The following is an 11,557-nucleotide window of genomic DNA, read 5'->3' as shown; positions in this document are numbered from 1 at the left end:
GTCTAAGACAGGAGGATCCTGAGTTCAGAGCCAGCTTCAGAATAGTGAGGTGCTAAGCAACTCGTGATACCCTGTCCCTAAAGAAAATGCAAAAAAGGCATGGAGGGGACTCTGTGGTCAAGTGTCCTGAATTCAATCCATAGCCCCCCCTCAGAAAAAGAATCTTCTCTGCTGCACACTGCCCAGTCATCTGGCCCAGCTGACGGTGACCTGTGGAACCTCTGACAGAAGAGTCACCTGGCCCTCGAATGCACCATGTCTTGTTCCTCCAGCGTTGACACTATGAAGAAGGTGGTTCAGCAGCTCTGGCTTGAGGCCAGACTCAACCACATGAAGGTTTCCCAGACAGTTGCAGACTTGAAAAAATTTAGTCTGCAGAATGCTCACCATGATCCCCTACTGACTGGAGTATCTTCATGTACAAGTTCCTTCAGACCCCAGAAAGTCTATTTCTTTTTGTAGTCATCTTTCTGAGGTTTCCCAAACCCACTGCTCAAGAACCAGTGAATATTCAAGAGAACTTAATTTGAAGCCTGTACAAAAAATTTGCCTGTAACACATGTACCAAAATACAATCTTCTACTTTTGTCAATCCTTAACATCTACCTCTCTGAATTTTCATGAATTTCTATTTCACAAGGATAATTATTTTATATACACTGGCAGCAACATACAATAAAATATTGATTTATTTTTTAGTACCGGGGATTGAACCCAATGACATTCAACCACTGAGCCACATCCCCAGCCCTATTTTGTGTTTTTATTTAGAGACAGGATCTCACTGAGTTGTTTAGTGCCTTGCTTTTGCTGAGGCTGGCTTTGAACTCTGGATTCTCCTGTCTCAGTCTCCCCGGCTGCTAGGATTACAGGCACGTGCCACTACACCTGGCTCAAAATACTTGGTATTAAAAAAAAAAAAAACAACTTTCTTCTTCCTCTTGCAGAGAAGCCACATAACCCAGATATTCATTCCTGGTGTACTATAAATCTGAATTTCAATCTTAGGTCTTTCCCATATTTGCTGGTTGTCTCATCTTGTTGAATATGACCAGAGCCAGTTCATTACTCTGAGAAACTCCTGTCCTACAGGAATTTTGAGTGAAAATATACTTAAAGTTCCAGACACATAAAATACTGGATTTCTCATGATACCCAGCCATTAGGTCGTGTCCAAAAGATAGACCTATTAATAATAATGCTCAAGGGCTGGGGATGTACCTCAGTGATAAATTGGTTGCTTGCATGAGGCCCTGGGTTCAATTCCCAGCATTTAAAACAAAAGAAAAGTTCAAGATACCACCTCCCCTCACCCAAAAAGAATATGTTAGACAGGTGTGGTGGCTCCTTTTGATCCCAGGGGCTTTGGAGGATGAGGCAGGAGAACTGTGGTTTCAAAGCCAGCCTTAGCAACTTAGTGAGGCTTTAAGAAACTCAGTGAGACTCTATCTCTAAATAAAATACAAAAACATGCTGGCGATGTCGCTCAGTGGCTAAGCACCCCTGGGTTCAATTCCCAGTACCAAAAAAAAAAAAAAAAAAAAAAAAAAGAATATGTTAGCTGGAACATGAGACTGATCAAATTATGTGCATGCAAGAATATGGTATAATGAATCCCAGTATTATGTAAAATTTTACTAATAAAAATAAATCAATAGATTCCAATTTTTTACTTGGGGAAAAAAAAGCAATGTATTATCTTATCAACAACCCCAGAGTAAATCTGTAAATCTGATGGCTGGCATCATAAGTGTATCTGGTGGGTACAAATAATCATTTTCTAGAAACCCATTATTTTGTCATACAGCAACATTTCATTAGGTACTATCAGAGCTTGAATAAAATTTCCCAGTAAAATCTCTCCACTCTGGTCCAACGGTGTCATTTAGTGATGGAGCAATTGCCTAGCTCATGTGAGGCTCTGGGTTTGATCCACAGCACAGGGATCTCCCAAATCCTTTAAAGAAACAAGTTGTTCGGTACACAAAGATGTTTGTTAGATAGAAGGAAGGTCACCACAGTGTAAAAGTAACGTGTAAAGCTTGAAATTACTACCGAGAATTAAATAAATTATAATATAAATTATAATAATAATAACAAATAATTAAATGTTATAAATTTTTATGTAGCCGTCGTTAAGAAATTCTGCAGAAATATATTTACTCACAATGGTTTTCTGAGGTACTAGCATGCAGTGAGAGTGGTCTGTCAGAGATTCCACCACTGGTATGGTCAGGCCAAAAGCACAGAAGGCAATGGTGCAGCCCATCACCCTCTTCTTCAGATGCTTGCAAAATAGGTGCCAATTTCAGAGGTGGTTCTATGAGCAATAGAATATAATGATAAGAGCTGTATCATTGGTTTTGATGAGTACATGAGCATTGTATCAGATGATGAGAACAGATTTATTTTAAAACAGTCAAGAAAACAACTGGGTTGCATCATACTAAAAGAAGATAATATTGGGCTGGGTACAGTGGCGCCTGCCTGTAATCCCTGCAGCTTGCGAGGCTAAGAAAGAAGGATCTCAGATTCAAAGCCAGCATCAGTAAAATCAAGGTGCTAAGCAACTCAGTGAGACCCTGTCTCTAAAATAAAATACCAAATAGTTCTGGGGATATGGGCTCAGTTGTCAAGTGCCATGAGTTCAATCCCCAGTACCCCCACACACAGAAAAAGAGATAATATTTTTCTGTCACAAAGTGCCTCCAAATAGAAATGATAACTGAAAGTCTGGGACTGTAGCTCAGTGGTAGAGCACCCGAATCACACATGGTGAGGGTGTTCACCAGATTGTGTGGTCAGAAAACAGGGAGGGACCAATCTGGCTCTTTTTATAACAACTCCCTCTTACAGGAGCAAATGGGGGCCCATGAGAAGTCCATTACTCCCTTGAGAGGGCATCTTGCAGAGTGACTGAGTTACCTCCCACTAGGCCCACCTCTTTCAGGTTCTACCACCTCATCACTGAGGACCAACCCTCCAGCTTTTGCACCTTTGGGACAAATCACATCACATCATCACAAGCTCCAACAAAGCTACCATCATAAGAGCAGGATGTCCCAGTCTACAACATGTGCATATGTGGGGGTGGGGGAAGGTTGATCTCAGAAGTCACTGGAAGCAGCCAGAGCCCCAATTCCAGAACCTCTGTGATGTCACTTGTGTTGTCATGGCAGTCTGGGTGCCAACCCAGAAGAGTTCGTTGGTGGCTTCAGTGTGTGAGACTTGGTGGTCTAGCCATGGCCTCTTCACAGAGTATCACGCCCCCAAATGAACCTCCGATCGAATCCTCATGGATGAAACCAAGCCTGTTTCTAGCTTTTAATGCAATGCTTCTTATTACAATAAGTGGCATCTTCTTCGCCTTTCCGTGAGTCTCCCATGGAAGGTGTCAATGTCTTAGACACAGAAGAGAAAATAGACAAGGACAGTACAGAGGCAGGGAGGGAAGTGGAGAGAGAGGGTCAGCAGGGGAAGGAGGATATAGAGTTAGAGGTATCCCAATGTGAAAGCACAGAGGTCTGGAGTGCCTGACGCATTTAGGGAACTATGAGAGACTGGTAATGCTGGTGACATTTTTGTGGAGTCTCCATGGTCTGTCTCTAACCTGGATATTTAGATCTGTCCTTCAGGCGAGTGAGTCCTACCTCAGGTGAACTAGGCCTTGTGGGGAGCTCTGGGTTTCCCCAGACTAGGACTGAGTCTGGCTTTGGTTTCAGGTGCCGGTTGTTGGCTCAGAATGGGCAGTGGGAATTTGCCGTGGTTTCGGGCCTATTCTTTATAGTGTCCTTCTGCAGCCTCATTTTCCTCAACGGGTCAGACCCAGGCATTTTACACAAAGGTAAGGCCTGAGACCCCTGGAGAAGGAGGTGGTATCCCAAGGGCTGATGCCTATAGGGGTGATTTCAAACATGCTAACCCCCCTCAACCCCACCCCTCGCCCCCGTGGCCTCAGGAGCCCTTCCATTCATGTCATCATTACTTGGGCCCTGGCACTTCATTTCCCAAGCCACTGAAGTGCGAAAAAACAGAATCCTGGAGGTGTTTCAGCTGCTTTAGAAGGAAGGACTGGGCAGGCTGGCAAGAGAGGCCAGCAGGCTCTTCCAAACTACGCAGTTCACTCCTCCTCCTTCCCATTTTACACAGGACTTCAAGCACTGATCACTATTCCAAAAGGGGAGAGCTCTGTATAGAGCTCCTGTGGCTGGACAGCCTTTTCTCTCTGACTGCCGCCCATCTGAGTGGTCAGCTTGCTCAACAGGGACCAGGATTCCCCTGCCCTCCTCCTCCCTACACTTCTTGTTGCCCAATGATGCTATGGGACGGCCCCAAGCAGTAGAGTGGTGGAAGCGCCTCCTGCCACTGCCCAAATCACTTCCCATGCCAGGCTCCTTAGAAGAGGACCCCAACATTCAATACATAGCACGAGTGAACAACACAGCCTTTCGCCTGCAGTGGTGCTCGAAGTGTTCTTTCCATCGTCCACCCCGGACCCACCACTGTTCCTTCTTTAATATCTGTGTGGAGGTAAGTACTCCTCCTTCCTGTCCACTCACCAACCCATCCCAGGGCACCTGGCCAGGACCAGGAACCTCACATCATATGTGGTCCAGGGGTGGGTATGAGATCATCTTCCCACACTGCTACAAGTGGCTCTCAGCCACTCTTGGTCACTTATATATGTTATTGCCTCCAGTTATGCACTTGTCCTGAGACGCTGGCCTTGCTTGCACATCCCAGGGCACCTGGCAAGGACCAGGAACCTCACATCAAATGTGGTTCAGGGGTGGGTATGAGATCATCTTCCCACACTGCTACAAGTGGCTCTCAGCCACTCATGGTCACTTATATATGTTATTGCCTCCAGTTCGGCACTTGTCCTGAGACGCTGGCCTTGCTTGCACAGGTGCTGACATGCAAAGGGCACCATCTGTGCTGAGCCTGGTGGAGTCAAGGGGAGAAAAGGCAGTGACTGTCCCACTAGCTTGCTGATACTAGATACCCATAACTTTAGGCCGGCTGCTGCCCTGTTCTGGGTATCGTTGCCTGTCCACCTCTGGGTGTCCAGTTGAGGGTTTCCTGGGTTCTGAGTGCTCTTCTCTCATGTGCACACCTTGCACGGGTTTCCAAGTACAGAAGCCTGGCTGGGCAAGAAATTCTTCTCATCCTTACCCAGTATCTGAAATAATACAGCTTCAGAGCTTTTCTGTATCCTGCTCAAAGTGACACCAGGCAGGTCTTGTCTCTAAAGACCTCACTCATGACAAATGACCTGATGAGCCATGGCGTCCTAACTGTGCTCTATCCATGTACGTGCTGGTTTCACCCTGGAGATGGGAGCTCACGTGCAGGGCCAAGAGCAGGAGGTCTAGGGGCTGGGTTGAGGGGGGGCCTCAAGATTTGGGAGTATTGGGCTAAGCCAAATAGACCCTCAAGGTCTCCCTTCTCTACCCTAGGACTTTGACCACCACTGCCTGTGGGTAAACAATTATGTAGGTCAAAGAAATTTCCGCGTATTCGTGCTGCTGCTGGTGTCCATGTGCCTTTATCTGGTTGTTCTTCTGGCTACCAGTGTGCTTTTTCTCATTCGTATAAGACACATGCCCTTGTGGCTGGACTCAGCCATGGCGTATCCACCCAGTCCCAAGGGCCCACACTGGAAAGAGAATGGGTTGTGGGGAGGGACGGACAGCCAAGGTGCAGGACAGCCAAGAGGCAGGGTTAACCGAGGGAGGGCTGATGTTGTGAGCAGGGCTAAACGGAGAAGCTTCTTGGGAGGACCTATGAAGGACAGGTTGAAGGCGAGTGGGGTCAGGGAGATGGGCGTGGTAGGATGGACTATGGAGTTAAGAATCTAGGGAGGCCAAGAAGTGGGTAATGAAGGTTGAAAAGGGTCAAGTGGGAGAACAGCATGGTGGGTTTAGGTTTCTCTTGGGTGTGCTGGATTAATTGTCCAGTCCAGGGAGGAGAAAGTGGGTGGGCGGGGCCAGCCAGGGCCGGGCTAATGAGGGCGTGTCGGTCGTTGGGCGGGGCCAGGAGAGAACAGTTTGTCTGTTCATCTTAGCTTGTGTATGCACAGCATCGCAGTAGCTGTACCCGACTTGGTACTCCTGCTGCCTGTCATTCTGATCCTGATGATACAGGCTGTGTCGGTGAGCAAGGTAAGCGAGTACTGCAATACCAGATGGTGCGGAGGCATCTTGCATCATTGGGAATCCGGCACTTTCGGATGATCTTCACTGCCCTTGGTCCTGATGGTGCCTCATGAGTCCTTCCAGACCCACCCCTTAAGATGCAACTCGAATCTTTCCTACCCCTGGAGCTCAGTGGTCATTCTTTCTCGTGGGTGCATTGCATGGAGAGCCTGTTATTTGAGGGATGGCTGCATCCTGCACTTGTGTTGATAAGAACCCTGCGATCAGAATAACACCAGCAGACACCTAGGAAAACGCTTGAGACGGGGGTCGGTCCTGAGTGGTGTAGCAGCCTGCAAGAAACTGAGTTTGGCGAGGCCAGCATTATACAGGAGGACATGCCACTCTTCCTGTCCTAGGTATGATTTTGCAAAGGTGGAAGACAGGAGGCTGTTGTCTGTGAGAGGCACACCTTTGCCAAAAAGCACAGAAACCCGAAAGTAGGATGTTAAGGAAATGAGGAAGGAACGATTCTAAATCTAACCCAAGGGGGCATGGGCAATAAAGTTGACCCCGTGGGAGTCAAGATTAAAAAGCCCCTAAAAGTTGAGCGTGAAATTTAGTTTTGATGAAGTGGAAACCTGGGAGCCATGGTGGGATTTTAAAAAAAAAAACAACCACAAAAACTCATTTATTGAGGAATAAATTAAAACTGCAAAATTCACTGTTTTAGTCTAGGATAAGGGATTTTGACAAATGGATACTGTCCTGCATTCTCCAGCATGATCAAGTTTAGGCAGTTTCTTTACTCCAGAATAACCTTTCATTCACCAGTTTTTGTCAGTCTCTCTCCCTATGTCCTTCTGGTTTTTCTTTTTTTCCAGGATCACATGAAAATAGAGTCATTGCCTTCTTTTCTCTGGCTTAATTTATTTAGGACAATGTATTTGAGATTCATCCATGTTGTCGCTCATATCAGTATTTTATTTCCTTTTATTGCTGTGTAGAAGCGTATGGATGCCCTATAGATTGTTTATACATTCATCAAACGAAGGATTTTTTACATTATATCTAGTTTTTGCCAGTATTGTTGTTTGTTTTGTTTTGTTTTTTTTCATACTAGAAATTGAACCCGGGGGTGATTAATCACTGAGCCACATTCCTAGCACCCCTCCCAATATGTTTAAAAAATATATTTTTTTAAAATTTTAAGACAGGGTCTCACTAAGTTGCTTAGCGCATCACTAAGTTGCTGAGGCTGACTTTGAACTTGCCATCTTCTTGCTTCAGGCTCCCAAGACTCTGGGATTATAGGTGTGGGCCACTATGCCTAGCTAGTTTGGGGTAGTTATAAATAAAGCTGCCCCAAACATTGATGCACAGGCATGTGAACATAAGTTTTCATTTCTGTTGAATAAATTCTTAAGGGTGGCATTGCTGAGTCATAAGGTAAACACGTGTGGAACTTTGTAGGAAATTGCCAAATTTGTCTTCCAAAACAACTGTAAGGTTTCTAAATTCTACCAGCAATGTTTGGGAATTCCAGTTGCTTCACATCCTCACCAACATTTCACACTTTTTTTTTTCAAATATCTTTTAGGTATCAGTTGACCTTTAATTTATTTATATGCAGGGCTAAGAATCGAATTCAGTGCCTCACACACACTAAGCAAGCATTCTACCACTGAGCCACAACCCCAGCCCCTCACACTGTCCTTTGTTATTTTGTTTTGTCTTTTAATCAATCCTGTCTTATTAAATGAGTCGTAGTATTTCATTAAGGTTCCAGGTTGTGTTTTCCTAATGAGTAATGATGTTGAGCCTATTTTCATGTCTGTTTGGCCTTCAGTGGGTTTTTGGTAAAATGTTTACTCCTGTCAGGGCACAGTGGCGCACACCTGTAATCCCAGCAGCTTGGGAGGCTGAGACAGGAGGATTCCGAGTTCAAAGCCAGCCTCAGCAAAGCAAGGCACTAAGCAACTCTGTGAGACCCTGTCTCTAATAAAATACAAAAAAAAATGGACTGGGCATGTGGCTCAGTGGTTGAGTGTGCCTATATTCAATCCGTGGTACCCACTCCCCCCAAAAGCGTTTACTCCAATTTTTTGCCCATTTGAAAAAACGGTTGTTTTCTTATTGAGTTTTAAGAGTTTTCTACATCAGACCCAGATCTAGGTTTTGCAAATCTCTTCTTGCAATCTGTGACTTGTCATTCCATTTTCTTCATAGCATCTTCCCAAGAGCAGGAGTCCTTAGTGTTGTTTTTCTAGGACTAGGGGTTGAATCAGGGGTGCTCAACCACTGAGTTCTCCCTCAGCATTTTGTGGCTGTTGTACATTCTACATAGAAAATTGTCATCTGTGAAGAACAGTTTCATTACCTTCTTTCCAATCTGTGTATCTTTATTGCTTTTGCTTTTTAGTGTTGAATAGGAATGATAGGGGTGGGCATCTCTGTCCTGGGATTCCTTTAGTATGGCAATCTCTTGACTAAAGGCTCTTTCAGTAAGACTGGTGGGCAGCATCAGTGGGGGAGGGGATGCTGCAGACCCCGAGACAGTGAACAGACAGAGGAGCCTACCTGCTCATCACCTCCCATTCTTTTAGTCCCCAGCCCACTACTGCCTTATCTTGTCCTCCTCCCACCTGAGACTCTGTGCTTGGCCCTTATTCATCAGCCCTGTGGTATGCCTTTACTTTGAGCTTGACCTTTACTGCTTTGTGTACTGAAGGCCTTCAGCCCAGATTTTCCTGGGCCATGTAATTTTTGACTACAAAATTATGATTGGGCCTCCCCATGCCCCTGTCCTCCCAGATAGTGAAATTCAATTAAGGCATAATTTAAAAAAATATGAGAGGTGGGGAAATGAAGTGGGATTGGTGTGGTGACATTGTCTTTGGAGCAATTGAGCAGCATAAGGAAGAGATTAAAAGATATCTGAAAGGGGCTGGGGTTGTAGCTCAGTTGCAGAGAACTTGCCTAGCATGTGTGAGGCACTGAGTTTGATCCTCAGCACCCCATACAAATTAAAAAAAAATAATAAGGTCTATCAACAACTAAAAATATTTTTTAAAAAATGGGGGTGTGTGGAAGGATGAGGTAAGAGGACAGGTGTGGCCAATGGAGACAGAACAAGGATCTTGCACAGGGAGGCACAGGATGATGAGGAGCCCTGAGAAGGCAGGAGAAAGGAGTGCAGTGTCAGCACTGTCTGGGGAGAGCTGCTCACAAGTGGGTCGAGGGAGGTCACTCTTCCTAGGAGCATAGGTAGGCAGAAGGCCCAGGGTCACTTTTGGGCTCCTCTGCCCTTAGAATCTTGCTCCAGGCCTGGGCTGAGCCCTGGCTTAGCTGACTGACTTAGGAGGAGTCACTGGGAGATGGCCTTGCCCAGTCCTGCTGATTCTGAGCTCCTCTTCCCATCCCCATCTCCCTCCAGGGCAAATCACCCCAGAACAACAACCCCTTCGACCAGGGCTGTGCCAACAACTGGTATTTGACCATTTGTATGCCAGTGGGACCCAAGTGATTTGGTAAACTGAAGGCTCAAGTGGTGGACCTCTGGGGCTGGTGGGAGAGGGGTGAGATAAAGCTGGGTTTTCTTCTTTGGTCCCTGACCCCAGCTCCCATGCCCTGTCACGCATTGTCTTTTCCTTTGGGGTTTTCTCCAGGGCACTCTGGGAGCCTCTTGAAACGTCACTATTTATTGCCCTTCTAGGTTCTTGGCCTAAGAAATGGGGTAGAGGGGAAATGCAGCCGGGATGAGACTCCTGGCTGGGAACCCTGGGCTCTGTGCTTTCCGAGCTGAGGGTGAGGGTGGTCAGGGGGACCAGGCCAAGGTGGGTAGTGACTCCCTGCATTTGGTCTATCATGCCCCATGTACATGTCTGCAGCTACTTGGATGCAGCAGGAGGAAGGCACGGAGTGGGACCCTGAGCAAGGGGACCCAGTGCACACACGGTTCTCACCTCAATATTCCCGTCAACACCGTCCCACAGAGCTCCATGGTCCCACATCTCCAACACATGGGCAGGCCCCCCAGGGAGTGGCGAGGCTGCAGCTTTACACTAGGTAAGGAATAGTGGGTGTGCATTGGGAGAGGGATGTCTGTGGGTCACACATGTGTTGGGGGAGGCTCCTGAGGTTGGCCTGGCCCTGAAGCTGAAGCACATGGAGCTTAAAGAAAAGAAATATGAACCTGAGTGTGCGGGTTCCAGGTTTCAGAGCACTCCCAGGTGTTGCTGAATAGACAAAGAGAAAAGACTGCACCACTAATTTGCTGGTTGGCCTTGGCCAGTCCCTTACCTTTCTAGGCCTCAGTTTCCTCAGTTACTAATGAGGACTGAGACTAGTAATTTATGTTTTAAAGGAGATTCTTTTTTGGGGGGGAGGGGGACAGGGAATTGAACTCAGGGCACTCGACCCCTGAGCCACATCCCCAGCCCTATTTTGTATTTTATTTAGAGACAGGTTCTCACTAAGTTACTTAGTGCCTCACTTTTGCTGAGGCTGGCTTTGAACTTGTGATCCTCCTGCGTCAGCCTCCCAGGCCACTAGAATTATAGTCATGTGCCACTGTGCCTGGCTCTTTTTTTTTTTTTTTTTTTTTTTGTAATGGAAATTTGTACTTGAAATCCCATGTGAAATATATGAAGTGGAGCATTAGGAGTGCAGTAGGGTTGATAAGCCATATTGCCCCACAAGGGCCCTTGCATTACTTGGGGTACCAGCCTTCTCCTTTGTCCTGCCTCTTGGGCCCAGAGCCATGACTGTGAACTGCAGGGTAGAAGCTAGAAAGAACACCTATGTATTGACTTATGTGTTTAGATTTCCATCAGCCCGATGCCGCAGCAAAAAGCCCACAGAGAAGGCTTGGCGTCCCAACCACGAGCCTCTCACTCACCCATTCACACTGCTGGGTACCAGGACATCTGAACTTCATCTTCTGAGCCTCCATGTGGAGGCCTCTCGTAGGTGAGCCCTCAATCACTCCCTATTGGGAGTGCTAAGACTTCCATTTCTGTTGTACATTTGTAAATAGTTTTTACTTCTTCCTATGGCTGCTCTGTCTGTTTGTTCTAGGTTTAGAGAAGTGGTGTTTCCTGGGGATGTAGGGAGGCTCTGAGGGGTTGGAACAAAGACTCTTGGAAGGGAAAGATCCTTACTCTCTGGAGACTCAAGCTAGGGAACCAACATTGTCTAGCTCATTGACCTTGAGCAAGACACTTGTCATTTCTCTCATCCTTAAAATGTGGCAACAGTAATAATCACAGTGACTGACCTGGCTGGCTTCCTGGCAAGGCCTGGAGATGAGAGGAGAGAAAACCCCCAGCTGGCACTAGGGATGGAACAAGCCCTGCCCCGCAGCATCCCTGTCTGACTACAGGGGGTGCCAGCTGCCCAGGAATTTGAAAACCAAGTCT

The 11,557-nt window shown here is 46.5% G+C and overlaps 1 protein-coding gene and 1 pseudogene across 1 annotated transcript; both read left to right on the top strand.

Moving 5' to 3' along the window:
- The first annotated feature begins 255 nt into the window (after window positions 1-255).
- Window positions 256-462, top strand: LOC143641871 (guanine nucleotide-binding protein G(I)/G(S)/G(O) subunit gamma-5 pseudogene; annotated as a pseudogene).
- A 2,780-nt stretch (window positions 463-3,242) lies between these two features.
- Window positions 3,243-11,259, top strand: LOC143641963 (palmitoyltransferase ZDHHC19-like). The gene is made up of 9 exons (XM_077110060.1): window positions 3,243-3,373; window positions 3,723-3,844; window positions 4,391-4,530; window positions 5,460-5,632; window positions 6,083-6,164; window positions 9,574-9,640; window positions 10,028-10,205; window positions 10,962-11,108; window positions 11,217-11,259. Exons 1-9 carry the CDS (start codon window positions 3,243-3,245, stop codon window positions 11,257-11,259), a joined length of 1,083 nt encoding a protein of 360 aa, XP_076966175.1.
- Window positions 11,260-11,557: the final 298 nt, after the last annotated feature.

Source organism: Callospermophilus lateralis, chromosome 7, assembly GCF_048772815.1.
Source record: "Callospermophilus lateralis isolate mCalLat2 chromosome 7, mCalLat2.hap1, whole genome shotgun sequence".
Classification (NCBI taxonomy): domain Eukaryota; kingdom Metazoa; phylum Chordata; class Mammalia; order Rodentia; family Sciuridae; genus Callospermophilus; species Callospermophilus lateralis.
The sequence above is the reverse complement of the archived record's forward strand: the minus strand, read 5'-3'. Positions and strand labels throughout refer to the sequence as shown.